At 38.9% G+C, this 16809-nt stretch overlaps 1 protein-coding gene across 3 annotated transcripts in view; it reads left to right on the forward strand.

Moving 5' to 3' along the window:
• The window catches only part of SLK (STE20 like kinase), a 48805-nt gene extending 32155 nt beyond the window's left edge, over nucleotides 1-16650 (forward strand). For 2 of the 3 annotated variants that reach the window (XM_080597772.1, XM_080597771.1), the window contains exons 10-19: nucleotides 381-511; nucleotides 815-938; nucleotides 1147-1326; nucleotides 3342-3434; nucleotides 6696-6825; nucleotides 7070-7194; nucleotides 7761-7949; nucleotides 9430-9555; nucleotides 11156-11269; nucleotides 11705-16650. In XM_080597772.1, the coding sequence (XP_080453898.1) occupies nucleotides 381-511; nucleotides 815-938; nucleotides 1147-1326; nucleotides 3342-3434; nucleotides 6696-6825; nucleotides 7070-7194; nucleotides 7761-7949; nucleotides 9430-9555; nucleotides 11156-11269; nucleotides 11705-11851 (1359 nt within the window). In that variant the 3' untranslated portion in view covers nucleotides 11852-16650. The remainder of the gene's footprint in view (nucleotides 1-380; nucleotides 512-814; nucleotides 939-1146; nucleotides 1327-3341; nucleotides 3435-6695; nucleotides 6826-7069; nucleotides 7195-7760; nucleotides 7950-9429; nucleotides 9556-11155; nucleotides 11270-11704) is intronic. The other variant, XM_080597773.1, reaches the window with a different exon arrangement.
• The last annotated feature ends 159 nt before the right edge of the window (nucleotides 16651-16809 follow it).

Here is a 16809-nt window from a genome sequence, read left to right on the forward strand (position 1 = left end):
TTAGTTGCCATTCAGGTTCAGTACTGTTTTTCAGAATTAAATACCTTTTTTCATGACTGGGCACAAGCCGACAGTACTTGCAACTCTCTTCAGCTCTTGAAAATCAAACTGCATCAGTTTTTCATTGAGGGATTACCTAGCTTTTTCTCTGAACGGCAATTTAGATGATCAGTAATCAGTTTTCCTTTGAATAAAGGATGTTTCAGTACATGAGAATTTTTCCAAGTTCTCACTTAAGTGATAACGAGTAACTAAGAACTCCTGATTTATATGCAGCAGCCCTCCACACAAACATTTGAAGTAATTTAATATTAAGATATTTTTTTTAAAAAAAAGGAATATGACTTAGATACAGAATAACTTACTGATGTTTTATTCAGGAAACTAGAAGACAGAAGAAAACTTTAAAGAAAACTAGGAAGTTTGTTGTTGATGGAGTAGAAGTGAGTGTAACCACGTCAAAAATAGTTACTGAAAATGACTCAAAAAGTGAAGAAATGAGATTTCTACGGTAAGCTTTTGTAAAAGTAAATTTTACAGGAGGTTTTATTGTCTTGTACACAACTGATTATTTTAGTAAAAAGTTTATTTTTTTAGTGAAAAGTTTATTTTTTTTAGTAAAAGTAAGGGGGGTAATAGTCTTATTTTTGTCATGTTTGTCATTGCATTTGTTTCTTTTGTCAATAGAAAGGAATGCAAAGTGTTTCCTAATGAGATGATTCAAAAATAGCTTTAGTGGACCTAAGCTGTAAATGCTTTTTTATAACTTTCTTTTATTTTTCTATCAATATTAAAAGTTCTCTTTCATTATTAGGCGTCAAGAGCTAAGAGAGCTGAGACTTCTTCAGAAAGAAGAGCAGAGAGCCCAACAGCAGCTTAGTAACAAGCTCTTGCAACAGCGAGAACAGATGTACAGGCGTTTTGAACAGGAAATGACAGTGAGTTTTTGGATTTTGGTGCTCTTAAAATGTGACATCCTGATGGAGTAGGCAAAATACTAATAACAATGTTACAGGCATTTCTTTCTGATGGCTATAGTTTAAGTTTCATTCTTGCTAATAATGGCAATATTTTTGTGTTATGGATGGCCAGCTTGTATGCTAGAACTCACCTGCCAGTAAACAAAAAGTGTTTTTTTTTTAACAGAGTAAAAAGCGACAATATGATCAAGAAATAGAAAATCTAGAGAAGCAGCAGAAGCAGACAATAGAGCGGTTGGAACAGGAACACACAAATCGTTTAAGAGATGAAGCAAAACGCATCAAAGCAGAACAGGAGAAAGAATTGTCCAAATTCCAGAACATGTTGAAGAACAAAAAGAAGGAGGTAAGAGACAAAGATGATAGTACAGAAAATAAGGAGTATGGCCATAGCAAATGGTTGAGGTTAGGTCTCCCAAAAGTCACATCAACCTCATGTGCTATAATAAGTTGTGGAGGGAGTACTAGTAGTCAGTATTATTCCTTTTGTTTTACTGCCAAAAGTGAAATACAAACAGCTAACAGGAGTGTTTGGGTATTGACTTAATCTAGAAAAAGTCATCAAATTAGGAGACTTTATTTTTCACAGAATATTTAATAATTCTTTCTACAAATAGTACATTAAGATATAGTATTTTATTAAAGACTGAAAATATTTGAGATTGCTACTTTAAACTAACCAGGTATAACTGCTTAGTAAATACTTACCAAATTAGAATTCCAAAGAAAAGAGTATGATCTCGATTAACGAGAAGAAACACTTAAATTTCTGAGTTTCGGTTGATTCATTAGATTTTTATTAAGTGCCTGCTGAAGTGGTTTAGAATTGCTCTATATTAAGTGTTAGTTATATGAATTTTGTTCTTTAACTCAAAAAGGCAAGCTAGGAGAGACAGGTCTGATGACCTAAAATCTTTTACAATTAATTTCCTGTGTGTTGTACAGTTAAGGCAAAGTGAGTGACGTTTTACACTGACACCTTACGCTTTTGATTTGCTTGCATTAGAATAAGAGTGGTGTACCTCTATAGATTTTGCATCATGATAGCTGTTTTATTTTAGTTTCAGGTCAGCTATGTAGTGCTTGTTTGTATATAAATGTCTCTAGTGTTTGCTCTAATAGTTATTAGACTTCTAGAGATTTCTTTTAGAATCTGTACTGTCCATGCTTTTGCATAGAAACATCCTGTAGTTTTAAAAAAAATGCATAGAAAAAAATGTATTCAATTTGAACTGTCTGCTCATATATAAATAACCATTTTTCTTCTTTTGCGGAACTTCTTGCATTTTTTGAGTCTCTTTCTACTCACTGGTGATTGGGTCCTACATGGGAAAGCGGGAAGAATTATATATTTCTCTGAGCTAAAAGCAGGTCTTTCATGGAAACAGGAATAGCATGTGGTGGTTTGGACTCTGTTTTCTGATGATGCTTCCACTACTAAACAAATAGGCATTGGATTTTGGGTGCCTAGTTTTGTATTTAGAACTTCAGAAGGTGATTTACAGTTTGAAGGAAAATGCAGCTGGTGCTCTCAAACTACCCATGTTATGTTGAGGTGTGTGCAATGTTAAGTTTTGTAATTCTAAAGTGAGTTTAAAAAAAATCAGCAAGTAACAGATTCATATTCAGCTGATTTAGCCAGGTTATATTTAGAATATTTCTACTCATCTAGTCTAATTCACATTGAACTGAAACACATGTTGTATTTCAGCATATGTATAATGAAGTTTCTTAAAAACATAATCAGTTACGGATAGCTTTTGCTTTTAAATTCTTCAGAACTGAACATTTACAACCATTAATATTTTATTTGCTTCTATGATTATTTTTAAGATTTACCCTATGTAGATGTCATTTATGGTTGAAACACTGATAATGGCATCTTCTAAATTCATATTCAAGGCAGTGTCAGAAACAGCTCTTTTTCGGTGGAATTCATTTTAAGTTTCCAACCATTTTTCACAGCTTTACCATGAGGTAAACATACTCTGTAGCCCTTTTGCGGTAGTGCTTTAAGAAAATGCCACTTCTGCAGGTGGCGGTTTTCTTATCTATGGACTGTTCTAGCTGCTGCATGAAAACGCAAGTCAAGAGCCTGCCATTTCTGAGAGCACTGGGCAGCATTTGCATGCAAAAAGAAGCTGGCATATGCATCTCTCTGCGCTGGCACACCTAAAGCACGCATTGTTCCGTCTCTTTTCATTAAGCTCTCCTCACTAAGCTAACATCCCTGCCACTGAAGTAATGCACGCTTCCCAGTTCCTCTAGTGCTTGACCTGCATGTCCTGTGTTCACAATAATGCTTGCTACGGAGAAAAAGTGTTCTTTTTGCCACCTTCTGCATGCTTATATACACTGTAGGTTTTATGTGAAGTGGAGAAAGCACCAAAAGAGCTGAGAAAAGAGCTCATGAAACGCAAGAAAGAGGAGCTTGCACAAAGCCAGCATGCTCAGGTAACAATGGCAGCTTCAAGCTACTAAAATACAAAAGGCAGCAGTATTCACACAGCTTGATAATTTCACTTGTTGTTGTTGAGTGAACATGAAACTTAACTCCAACTAACCCTGTGTATTGCTCTCTTTTTTCAAATATTCCCGTCTCACTTCCCATGGAGTATAATGTGTAGAATTGTAGGAGCGGTGATTTTCAGGTTTGTGCTGTTGAGCGTAATGTTTTGTTACGTTGTGCCAAAAAAATAACTATTTTTATATGACAAGTTTCCTTACCATGCTTTTGTGGGTGGTAAGTACCCTCAGGCCCATCAAATGATGGAGGTTTCAGTCAGAAGTTATTTGGGGGCAATACAAGCACAGGGGAGGAACGTATATAGAATATGTAAGCATTAGGCATCTTATGCTAGTAGCAGAACAGATTAGGTAAAATGAAACTATTTAATGTCGAAGTGTAGGTGTAGGGAAACTTTATAAGACGACATATGTAATGTCATGCCTTCAAACTTGCTGCCTTTATATGAGCTAGCTGGAAAGAGGCTAATATTTCAGAAAAAATGCTTTTGTGATGGCCATAGTTTGTACGTGAGTGAGTTTGTAACCCAGCAGAGCAGGTTTGGGTTGAGTAACTTAAAGATTAAATGTTTGTGACCTAGCAGAAAATAACAGCAGCTCTATCTGATTATGTGTTCGGTTCAGGAGGGGATTTCCCAGCCAAGAATTTGATTGAGTTACAGCTCTCCCCATACCGAGGATGCGTCTCTAAGCTTGTTAAGGAAACAATTCAGGAACTAAATTTTCATAATGGTTGTGGTGACTTTGTTTCCTTCACTGGTTTCAGTATGTTAAAGTAAGGGACGGTTTTAAAGGTGGAAGATCCTTACTTGGAATGAGGAAGTACTAGGCAAGGTGCAAATGGAACATCTTAAATGGCCAGAATTTTTACTGTCAGCAACCGCTTTTTTGTGATTAGACTTGACGTTTTAAATGTATATTTCTAACATACAGCAGAGGTTACCTTCTTTCTTTTGAAGAGCAGCACTACATTTGATTGTATTCTGACATAGGAAGTACGTTGTGTCCCACAGGGCGTTGCTCAGGTTATGATTCAGTCTTTTCAGTTGTCTTCGTGTACGCTGTTCAACGCACAAATGCAGGATGTAAGTCCTAAAATGCAAACCAAAAAGTTTTATTTCCCTAATTTTCCAGATGTGTGGTTTTCTTCTTCTCCTCATATGTGCTGATCAGTTTCACAGCTGCCTCCAAGAGAGTTAGCACAAATGTTATTTCACTGCGCTATTTACTGAAATTTTGATCTTTTCACTGTCCTCTGGGCAAGACACCTGAAGTTTATCTCAAACGTGATATAATGCTGTGTGTTATTTGTTCAGCACATGTGAGGAACAGTGTGACTTGTATGCTCTGCGTGCAGTGAGATTATGTATTGTTAAGGTGGGAGTTTAAGATACTGAGCAAAACCAAGTGGTAATTTTAAAAAGGCAGACAGCCTTGTACTGCCTGCCTTTTATACCACCCAGCATGGTCTTCACTAAGGTCACTGCTCGTTATTTATGTGATACCTGGGTAGATGTGGGAAGTAGAAAGGCCAGATTGTTTTCTGCGATTGCCTGGTTTATCTTAGTACTAGCAATTAGCATGGTTTCTGTGTTTCTGTTTTTTTGTGTGTTTAAGATTTACAATGTAGATGCAGCAGCGATGATATTTAAATTACTGAAAGTAAATCCCAAGCATAATTGTTTTTTGACCATGACTACACTAGAGCAGCTGTCCCCTTGCACTTCCTAAATCAAAAAACTCCTAGCAGATCATACACAGTATTAATTATGTGCCCGCATGCTCAAAATAAACTCCTAGGTTTTGTATCCTTTCCATCTAGAAAGGGAACCAAAGCGGTGTTTTTCTTCAGTCTACATATTTGGTTAGGAATGCCTGCGTTGTTCACAAATGTGGCCTCCCAGTGCTTTTTGTACACTCAGGTCTGCTGCTGTGTGAGCATTCACCAGCTTCCTCCCTCTGGTTTTCTGTTACTTGTGCAACTCTGCTGCCCCCTGGGAGAAATGAAAGCCTTGTCTGCTGTTCAATGACTGTGGAGATGAAAATCAAGATTCTCCTGGACATAACAAAGGATTTTTAACAAATACCTAATTCCATATGTTGCTGATGGCTCATTCAGTAAAAATAAAGTAAAATGCTTAGCTCAGGAGGCCCTTCCGCTCATTGCCTGTAGCCCAGCACTGTTTTCCTGCCTCATGCCATCTCCGTTCCAACAGGCCATCTTTTTGCTTTGTTATGTATAGCAGCAAGCTCTGCAGCTGCTCGCCTTGGCTCTGATACCTACACTACTATTGTGCTTTTTTGACCTTTATATCCTGGTAGAAGCATCTGCTTTAATTCCATAAGTGTGTGTGCATGCCTGCGTGCTTGTAGTTATGTTTGGGTTTTGGTTTTTGAATAGTGGCAGAGAAGAAATGCAACAGCATGTCCTCGGGGTGTGGTGGGGCCTTCCTACTAGTACCTGTTCTTTGTAACGCGATGCCACAGACTGGGATACCCTAGATAAGAGGAAGATGCAGGTGATACGGGGACCGCATCACACAGATGGCAGGCGTATCACTTTGTAAGGAGCCAGGTCAGCTCTGGTGCACCGAGTCTCTAAGTCCTGCAGGACACAATTCCCACAAAAGCCATTGGGAGTCTTCATGGCAGCCTGACGGGATTCCAAACCTCCATCAGTAACTTGGCATTCGTGACAAGATAAACCACTCGAGTTCATGACAGGATGAAGCAATTGAGATAGAGATACAAATCTGAAACCCAACGTATAAATAAATAGGCTTTACTTAATAACCCAAAGCAAAATGATCATAAATGCTTTTTTTCGGACATCCATGAATCCGTAACATTTGATATACTGAGATCAACTCTATATTAAGCATGTTTGTCTTCACTAGCTTTGAACCTGCAGTTTGTTTGGAGGAGAGATGAGATGGAATGATTTGCAGATGATTGGTTAGTCTCTTGCCTTTGTTCTTATTTCTGAAAGTATTTAATTATTAAAAATATTCTCTACTCTCTGCATAGAAAATACAAGAGATGCGTAGTTCTATAGCACGAGGCATGTTAGCTCAAATTTTCTTAGCTGTATTTGTTTTTGTGTATATATAACACAGAACTGGGAATTTCATTAAACTGTAATGTGGCTAGAAGAACAAAATTTAATTTATTTCTATTGGTTTTCACCAGGAGCAGGAATTTGTGCAGAAGCAGCAACAAGAACTGGACGCATCTCTAAAGAAAATAATTCAGCAGCAGAAGACAGAACTAGCCACTATTGAACGCGATTGCCTTAACAACAAACAGCAGCTCATGAGAGGTATTCAGCATCAGACTCTCTCCTTAAAGACAGATATTTGTGTTGCATCTTAATAAAACAATAGTCTGTCTGAAACTTCTGAAATCAGATGCCCTCATGACTAATATGGAACCATAATAAAAACACGTGCTATAGAAAAGCTTTGCTCTTAAAATGCAGCTGTAGGCCACTTCTGAACATCCACTTACAGGTGGATTTAGAATTATTGTATTGCACTTCCTAAACCAGCCTATGTTTTTTCCAGCTCGTGAAGCTGCAATCTGGGAGCTGGAGGAGCGACATCTACAAGAGAAACACCAACTCCTCAAACAGCAGCTCAAGGATCAGTACTTCATGCAGAGGCACCAGCTGCTTAAGAGGCATGAAAAAGTTAGTGTTGACTTTAACATTTTATTTTGTGTATTAAATCAAAAATATATTTTATATTGACTTGATTTACAATAAATTTTAGACTTGTGGTCTCTTCATGTAGCTCTTCGCTTGCCTAGGCAATACCTGTGCAGGTATTTCCATGCTGTATATGTTCTGTGCTTTGTACTGAAAAACAAATAAACCTTAAATAGAGTAGTTCAAATCTTGGAAATCTAAACCAGACTGTAACTTTACAACTGCAAGAGTGGAGGTTCAGTTCCACTAAAGTTTCTCCTTTCAAATAGCAGAGACATTTAAAAAATGTAATTCAGAAGTTGTACTGATTACAACTGGTAATACATGTCCATATTTCGTAGATCATTAAATAACCTTGTATGGGTTGGGCATGATCCAGAGCTCCCTGGAATAAATGGAAGACTTGATCAACCCCAGCCCTACCACTAGGGCAGTGCCACTGGTTTCTACTGAAAGAAACGCTCAAACAACATGCTTATTGATGAAATGATGTAAAAGTTATAAAATAACAGGTATTCTGTAACATTTCCATGTGGTTAATGTTTTAGGAAACGGAACAAATGCAGAGATATAATCAACGCCTTATTGAGGAGTTAAAGAACAAGCAAACTCAGGAAAGAGCCAGACTGCCAAAAATCCAACGAAGTGAAGCAAAGACTCGAATGGCTATGTTTAAGAAAAGTTTAAGAATCAATTCATTAGCCTCTCCAGACCAAGATCGTGAAAAAATTAAGCAGGTAATAAAAACGATTTTAGTAGTGTAAAATCTTGATGTGATGTAAATGTGATGTGATGTAAATGTTAAGTGTGGTGACGGGCCAGAATGCACTCTCAGCAAGCTTGCAGATGGTACAAAACTAGGTTGATGAATGTCACCAGACCCATCCATGCAGAATGACCTGTACAAGATGGAGAATTGGGCAGAGATGACCTCATGAAGTTCAGCAAAGGCAAATTCCAAGTTCTGTACCTCGGGAGGAATAATTGTAGGCAACGGCATGTGCTGGGCATTGACCACCATGAATGCAGCTTTGCTGAAAAGGCCCCAGGGGTCCCGATGGATGAGTTGAATGTGAGCCAACAGTGTGCCCTTGTGGCAAAGAAGGCCAACAGCATCCTGGGCTGCGTGAGGAGGAGTGCTGCTGGCAGGCCGGAGGAGGTCATCATCCCCTTTTCACTTGAGATGTCCTGGGCTCCCCAGTGCAAGACAGACACGGGCTTAATGTAGCAAGTCTAGCCAAGGGCCGTGGTGATGGTTAAGGGATGGGTGGATCATGGTATAAGAGGAGAGGCTGAACTTGTGGGACGCTTCAGTCTGGAGAAGAGAAGGCTCAGGAGGATCTTAGTCGTATGTATAAATGTGTGATGGGAGGGAGGAGGGAAGGGAGAGCCACATTCTTCTCAGTGGAGCCCAGTGACAGGATGAGAGGCAGTCGGCACAAACTGAAATAGTTTTATATAAGTCAATGTAAGTGTATAACTTAAGAATGAGGAAAAAATTCACTGTGAGGGTGGTCAGACAATGGAGCAGGTTGCCTGGAGAGGTTGTGGAGATGCACAGAACCTAGCTGGACACAGACCTGAGCTGCCTGCTCTGACCCTGCTCTGAGCAGGGCGGGGTTAGACTAGAGAGTCTTCAGAGGTCCCTTCGAACCTCAACCGTTCTGTGACTCCATGAAGTGTAAGTATTTCTAAGAATATTTGATTTTAGTGAGCTCTTGAATTAAAACTGTAGGTATTCAGTCATCCTTTAAAAGGAAACGTTGTGAAGGTTTAGAGACTTGCTTTATGCACAGAAGTCCCAGATCATGGTTTTCATATGATGAGCAATGGAAGGATAAAAAGAAAAATCTGGGATGTAAAACCTAGGAAGTAGCTCCCTTACTGCTTAACATCAACCTTAACCAAGACTTGTAGCAACACTTTGTGTCACTTAGCTTCAGAGGGAGTTAACTTCAGGTGTCTGAAAGTGAAATGTGCTGTGCTTTATGGAGAGATTAGAGTGCAGAGAAATGACATGGTGGACAAAACTGTGAGGCCATTCCATTTGTAGGAGTTCAAAAATAAAATAAAAATACAGTCAATATTCATGTATCTTAAAACCATTCAATTCACTAATACTGTATGGTGTTTATACTTGTTCTGTTTTAAACATCTTTTGACTCATGTAAACTGTTGTCTATAGAGGCACAATACAAATCATCTTTTTAATTTTAGTTTGCAGTTCAAGAAGAGAAGAGACAGAAAAATGAGAGACTGGCTCAGCATCAGAAACATGAAAATCAAATGCGGGACCTTCAGTTGCAGTGTGAAGCAAACATCAGAGAACTGCATCAGTTACAGGTTAAAAATAGATGACATTAAATGAACGTTCAGTGGGAAGATTCACGTTAATAACAGGCACAGGCGAAGCAGAAACATCTTTTCCTGCATTTTTACTGATTCACATGGATTTTCTCAACGTTGCTTTCAAAGGCCTGCGAGATACTGTTTAACCAGACTCAGAACCTAACATCAATTAATAAGAAATCGTTTTACACATAAGAAGAGCATGAGCCATAAGCAGATGATAACTCCTAGAATATTTACCAAGTTCCCAGTGCTGTTCTGTGTAGGCAACGTCTCCTTTTAACCCACTTTTGCTCAAATGTCATTAATCAGAACAGAGGTAGGCAGCAACAGGCATTGCCCAGGAGGCATGGAGTAAGGTAGTCTTTGCAAAGTGCAGGCTGCAATTTTTGAGCTTTTTGAAGCTATTTAGAAGGAATGCTCTTCTTGCAGTGAGGAATTCAATGTTGCCGTTTTTTGTATGCGTTTTGTAGAAGTAGGTTCTGCATACTGAAGGCCAGGCATCCTTTTCCATGATGTCTGCTTTTTCTCTGCTTCAGGGACACCAGGCAGTTTTAATGCATTAAATGATCACTTGCTGATCACCTTTGTATAGAGGTTCTGTCTTCCAGTGGCCAGTGAAGCTACTTCTACTGATTGCTTTCTTTCATCTGGTGAAAACAGTCCCTGGCTGCGCTACTACTAATACACCCCAGCAAATCCCCAAGTACTGTGGGAGTCTGCGTGAGACTTTCAGCTAAAGCAAAATCAAGCAGATTAGGGCTACTCTGAGCCACATCAAGAGAAGTTGGCCCTTAGCTGCACTCAGGACTAGCCAAGTACTTGTCATTTTTGTTCCTGTGCTTTCATACTCTGCATCAGAGTATTGAGACTGGAGTCTTAGAAACAAAAAGTGCTTTAGAAACTGCAGTTGCCAACTGCTCCTTAATATTAAAGATTTGTTGCAGCCAAATGCTAAACTGTATTCTTGCCATGCTTCAAAAGGCCCCTGGAAGCTAAACAAAAACGTGTATAACTTAAAGGAATGTGAAACTTGCATGTGGTTTGATTATCCTTGTTACAGGGCGATTCTGAGGCTGCTTTGTGCAAGAACGTTTCTGTCTAGCTAGACCCCATTTGTTAGTCTCAACTCCTTCAACTCTCACCAAGAGTTGAAGTATTGGAAGTATTCTTCCAAAGGTTTGGAAGTATTCTTCCAATAAAAAATCAACAAACTACCTCCTTTTTAATGTAATTTATTTTAATAAATTACACAAACTGGCTTTAGAAAGCAAAGCAGAATTGCTGCATGACCTTGGGTGGCGTTATTAATCAGTGACCACAGTTTGGAGCAACCCTGTGGGCTGCTCTCTGAATGGTACTCAGCAGCGTGTTTAGATTTACAAGTATTTCTTATCTCAATTGGTTCTGATGGCAGATCAGGTCTTGATAATGCAGGCCCGTAACAAACTTTTATCTTGTAATTATGTGCGTCACTGTTTACACAGGCTAGTAAGCTAATTAAAAAGAATTAGGACAACATATGTCACTATATAAATATTAAGTTGTCTAATCTGAATTAGTTTGACAAGGATTATCTTTATCTTGTTTTAAGAATGAAAAATGCCATCTACTGGTTGAGCATGAGACTCAGAAGCTAAAAGAGCTGGATGAAGAGCACAGCCAAGAACTGAAGGAATGGAGAGAGAAATTGAGACCAAGAAAAAAGGTAAATTGGAGCAGTTTGAATTGGAATATAATTAAGTGTTAAACCTAGCAAATACAGATCATATAAAAAATTTTGCAGAGGAGGAGAATTGCGCTACTATACAAAACTGCTATAGTTCACTTATAAGTTAAAATATATGCAACAAAAAAGGCTCACATTATCAGCCTCTTCCCGTGGTCCTCTTGCAGGGCGTGTGTGCATATTTGCGTATAAAACCTCTTAGCTGGAGTAAATCTGTTTTAGGACTCTATTTCAGAAGCCAATAGGATATTAAAAAAAGAGTGAGAAGTAACAAATAGAGAGGGTGGTGGTGGTAGTTGTTTGTTTTGTTTGTTCATTTTTTTAAGATGTTGTATCAGACCATGTCAGCAGTAGAACAGGCTTCTTGTACTTCCTTTGCCTTGTATTCATATAACAATCTGATCTTGGTTTTAGACACTGGAAGAAGAATTTGCCAGAAAACTGCAAGAGCAGGAAGTTTTCTTTAAAATGACTGGAGAATCTGAATGCCTTAACCCTTCAACACAAAGCCGGATTTCCAAATTCTATCCAATCCCCAGCCTTCACTCCACTGGGTCGTAACTCTGGGAACTGCTGTAGGTTTTTCATATTTGGAGTTCTTCACCTTCATTGTCTAACCTGATCTAATCTGTGGAGTACATCAAAAGACCTGGCACTTTTTGTTTTCGGTGGAGACAATCAGTGTCACGATCATTCATTTTTTTTTACTACTTCGAATGGAAGAAAAGAGAAAAGGAGTTGGTGTATAATGGTAATGTGATGTCCTTCAGATGTTTCAAGAATGTTTTTTTTTATCTCAGTCTCAAAAAGTATGTTATCTATGGTTTTGACTTTAAGTAAGCCTAAAATATGAATTATAATCTTTCTCATCACAAAAAAAAGGTTTCTTATGTGAACATTTAAACTGTATAATATAAGTTCTGCTACTGTGTTTTTAAGTGTGTCATTTCTACACAAGAAAATTCCACAACTGAAACTGCCACAAGAGGTTTAAAATGGTAGTGTTGAGCCGTGTCTTCATAGTGAGGACTGAAACTAATCGCTCAGAACATGCCAATAATCATAAAAAATGAACCCTTGTGTTTAAATATGGTTGGTAACAGTAAAAACCTTTGCAACTTCTTTAAAAAAAGAAACCTCTGGCATAAATTAAACTGAGCTGATCTCCATTACATATTTTGTCCATTAGTTCCATAATGAAATGGGGTGCTAGTTTAATTAATACAGTGCCTGAAACACTTAGGTATGCTAATCCTGGCAACAGGGTAGTATTTGTCACTTATGAAACAAAAACAAAATAAAACTCCTTTGCATTGTTGTTACTGTACAAAACAGAAGATTTCTTGCTGCTACTGCCATTTTTGTTGTAAATCCTCACCCTAAAATATTTTGCACTAAAATATGTAAAGGTGAAAGAAATGCTAACTTTAAAATGCACAGTTTGTTGTTTTCCTTAGCTATTACAGGTGGTTAGTTCTACAAATTGAAAAGCTGTAGAATGTATTTTTTAGGAAGCATTGTGCGAGACGCACGTGGTCGCTCTAACTGTACCTGGAATGGGTAGAGCCATCCTTCTGTTCTTACCAAAGCCTGTTCATTGAAACTCCATGGGAGAAGTGGAGGAGGGTGGTTGTATTTATGGATAACCATGGCAGAAGTCTGATTTGGTTGGAAATGTTAACTTGATTTTTTTTGTTTGTTTTAGTCATTTTATTTTATAGAAAGATTTAAGTTAAATATATAGACAAAATACTTAATGAAGCTGGTTTTTTGCTTTTGTGTTGCCATGTACTAACATAGACAGTTTTTATTTTTTAAGTTCATAGATGTAAAATAAGTTATTTACCTGACTGATCTGCAGTGGAAAAAATCTGAAATGTTTCTCATATAGCTGGTAGGGAAGGAAGAGTGTATTAGGTCACTTGTACTGCACTCCTTTTGATGGTTCGAGTCATATCAAGACAGTATTATAAGCTGTACTTTGGTATGCTGGCGTTAAATTTGTAAAATAGTATTTGTTTTCTGTTATTTGAGGCCTAACTTTGTAGTCTCTTTGGGCATCAACTGCAACCGTTGGTTTTGTTTTGCTAGCTTGCATTAAATGTGAGACTGGTGAACATTTACACGATGTTCATTTCATGGGAACAGTATCGATGCATGTGTATGGACTCAAATTAACATAGGACTTTAATCAGATGTGGTTGAAATCTTGGATGCTGAAATCCTTGGATGTTGAAACTATACCTTCTCAGTGAAGACATTTAAAATTTACAGCACAGTAAAAGCAGTTGGAAAATGCATGTTTTAATTTAAATTTTGTAACTTTTTGATAGCATAATTACTTTAATAGCTAGCCTTAATTTCTGGCATTTTATTATATAAATGTGTATTGTGTACCATTGTAAATTCACATATCATTATCTCTAGAATGTTATCTGTTGCTAAATGCAAAGTTCTTTAAGTTGTTTGTTCAGTAGGGTGAAAAAAGACTCTGAAGGCCTTTCCTTTAAGTTCCACCATCATAAATTGACTGTTACTAAAATAACGTTAAGTAATTTTCATCTCTGTATTTAACAGAATTTGTTTGCAATTTTGTATGGAGCAGGCTCAGTGATTTATTTGGAGAGTAAACATGGCAGGCAGATTTCCTCTTCTGGATTATCGCTGCCTTTATCCACATTAAATTCTCGGAGAAACGTTAATCTTCTTACATTTTCGGCAGTTTCAGTGATAACTTGCTAATATATATTGGCATAGTGGTTACCTCTGTCTACATCTGGTAAATCTTTAATTTGAAGATCCTTTTCCCACAAGCTCCTGCAATCTGACCTCACTGTAAATTGTACAAATGCCTGAGTTGTGTGGTGAAGGGAGGGACTGAATGTAGCAATCCGAAGCCTTAGCGAGTCCATGGCCATGTCTGGAGCTGCAGAGCACTGTTATGCAGCTGCAGTCTTGTAACTGTGCTGAGAATTGATATCTGGTGTGAAAATCCACTTTTCTGGGATAACAGGAACTAACATAGGTACTTACACGTTTAGATTGAAAACCAGCATTTTATCAGCATTGTGGAACATGAGAGAGGAGGTGTATGCTCTTAGAGCACTGTCAGAAAATCCAATTCAAATAGATTTAGTCTTGCATTGGCCTGGAAGAGATCTGAGATATAAAATCCAATCTCTGTCCTATCACGTGTCACATAATCCCTTTAATAAATGGTGGAAGCTCTGTCTCAAAGGTAGTTAGGTGTATTTTCTGTAGTCAAAACAATGCGCTTGCTTGCTGAGTTTCTGGCAGATCTCATTTTCTCTACGTGCCCCTCAGAAGCTGAGCAAATACTGATTCGTGCTCACCTTCGTTTTACATCATAGCTGCTGGCTGCAGGAAGATGAACAAAGGCACTACAGCATGTGCACTACAGTGCACTGCATTGTTCTCTGCTCCTCTATTTACAGTTGGTTTGGACAAGAAAAATATCTCCATGCAAGCTCATGGCCTCTGACGGATTCAGACCTCACAGTTTTTTAATCAGCTCTGAAAGCAGATTTCAGCACTTGCCAAGTTAGCTTTCTTGGGATGGGGCATTGTAAGTAGAGGAGTCAGCAGTTCTTCTCACACCCTGACAGTTACGGGAGCTCAGCTGCTCCCAGCGCCTTGTAATTCTCTGCCAGTGCGGCCCTGCAGGTGGACCAGGCAGATCTTTGGATGACCAATCTTTTTTAAACTTAAATTAGTTTAAACTTCGCTGTTACTTGGGTGAAGAGGGAATATTCCAGCACGTGTGCTGCTCTCTGTTTCCCACAGGACACCACGGTTCTTTCTTTCAAGTTCTCTGCTGAATGCGTAAGAAGCAAGTGTGGCATGAAAAACTATGGTGTGGAGGTTACTTCTATGGTTGACTAGATTTACGCTAATTTATTGTTAAAGGATTTCCTTTAGAAGCTCCAAGTGAGAGGGGGCAGCGCTGCAGCTGTTGGTACCACTGCTCTGACCCATGGTGTCCTGACCGCGGGCGTTCACTCGGTGATTCTTCACAGGACTTTGTTCAGTACCCAACGTGGCTTAAGAGCCAGCAAGCCAGATATTTAAAAAATGATTCTTCTATCCCAGAGACCTTTTGTTATATCTACAGGGAACACGATTTTTTTCTTAATGAATACATAGGAACTTTAGCACCTTAATGAAGTTAGAGTCTGATAGCCAAACAAAACAGTAGTGTAGTTGCTTTCCTCAGGCCACAATGTAAAAATGTCTTTTATGGCAGCAAAATGAAGACAGTGGTGCCACAGTCATTGGAGCTCAGGGCAAGGAGGAGCCCGGATGCTGGCCACCACCTGGATAACTTTCTGCTTTGCATGTTAGCATTTACAGCCCTGTCATTTTACTTCAAGAGCTGATCAAGATCTTGGAGAACCTTCCTTGTGTTGATGTGTCCACATGTGTTTCCCAGTCCCTGACTTCTAATTGATAGCAGACCCAAAATGAGGTCAGAGAGAGTTAACCTTGCTCAGTCCCAGACAAGCCAGGATGCCCTGGCACATTTCTTAGTCTTACAAAGGATCAGAACAGAAAAAGGGAGGGAAAGGGAGAAAACTTCATAGCACTTCTCTAGCTAGGAAGGTGATGCTGTTTGCAGAGCTTTTACTTGTTTTTCAGCCTCTTTTTCTTGCATCAGTCCTCGTCCTTCGTTTCTGTAACTACTGCACTCCTGGCCCAAGGGCAGTCAGCGGGTCCAGAGGGAAGCAGAAACCTTCTTAAGCTAAAACGTGCTTAAACCAGTAACTAAGCAAGGGCTCACGCACTTCTCTGCACTGAAAGCAGAAGGGAGTTACTGAGCCCCAAGTTGCTCTGATCTTATGAAATATCTTCCACAGTTTCCATGCTAGGTAAAGCCCCTTTCTCCCTGATCATCAGTCACCCAGGCTGAAAGGGTGGAAAGAGCAGAAACTGGACATTCTAGAGCCATCCAGTGAAACCGAGCAGTTGCGCTGTCCTGCCCCGTTCTCTGTAAGCAAGCCAGGCAGAGCGCTGTTTGTTCTGTCATAAAGCCTGGAAATCCACGGCAGCTCCATCCTCACGTTGTCCGAGCAATTTGTTGAATGTTTTGTGTTAACAAACCAAGTTATTTTTGCCTTACAGGAAGCAACCAAAAATCAGGAGATGGATAAATAGTTGGCTAAGGATCTCTGTATGTACAGCTCATGGAAATAAATTTGCAGTAGCAGCCATACAACAGTTCTTTTGTTTTTTTGTGTGTGTTTTTTTTTGGTCTTGTTTTTAAAAGTAATTTGATTTCATGGCTTTCTGTAGAATATTGTAATAATTCTGCTGTAAATACAATAAAAATCACAGTTTGCTGAGATGGCCTCTGTTTTGTTCTTGGAATACTTGCCTGAAATACAAGGGAGCTGTGAGTGAATTCCAAATTCACTCCAAATTCGGGCTGCCTCCCCAGCACTGAAATCCCGTGACGCGTAGTGCCTCACTGCAAGCAAGGCGATGGTGGTGGCAATGTGCAG

The sequence above is a fragment of the Anser brachyrhynchus genome (assembly GCF_964034855.1).
Source record: "Anser brachyrhynchus genome assembly, chromosome: 6".
NCBI lineage: Eukaryota > Metazoa > Chordata > Aves > Anseriformes > Anatidae > Anser > Anser brachyrhynchus.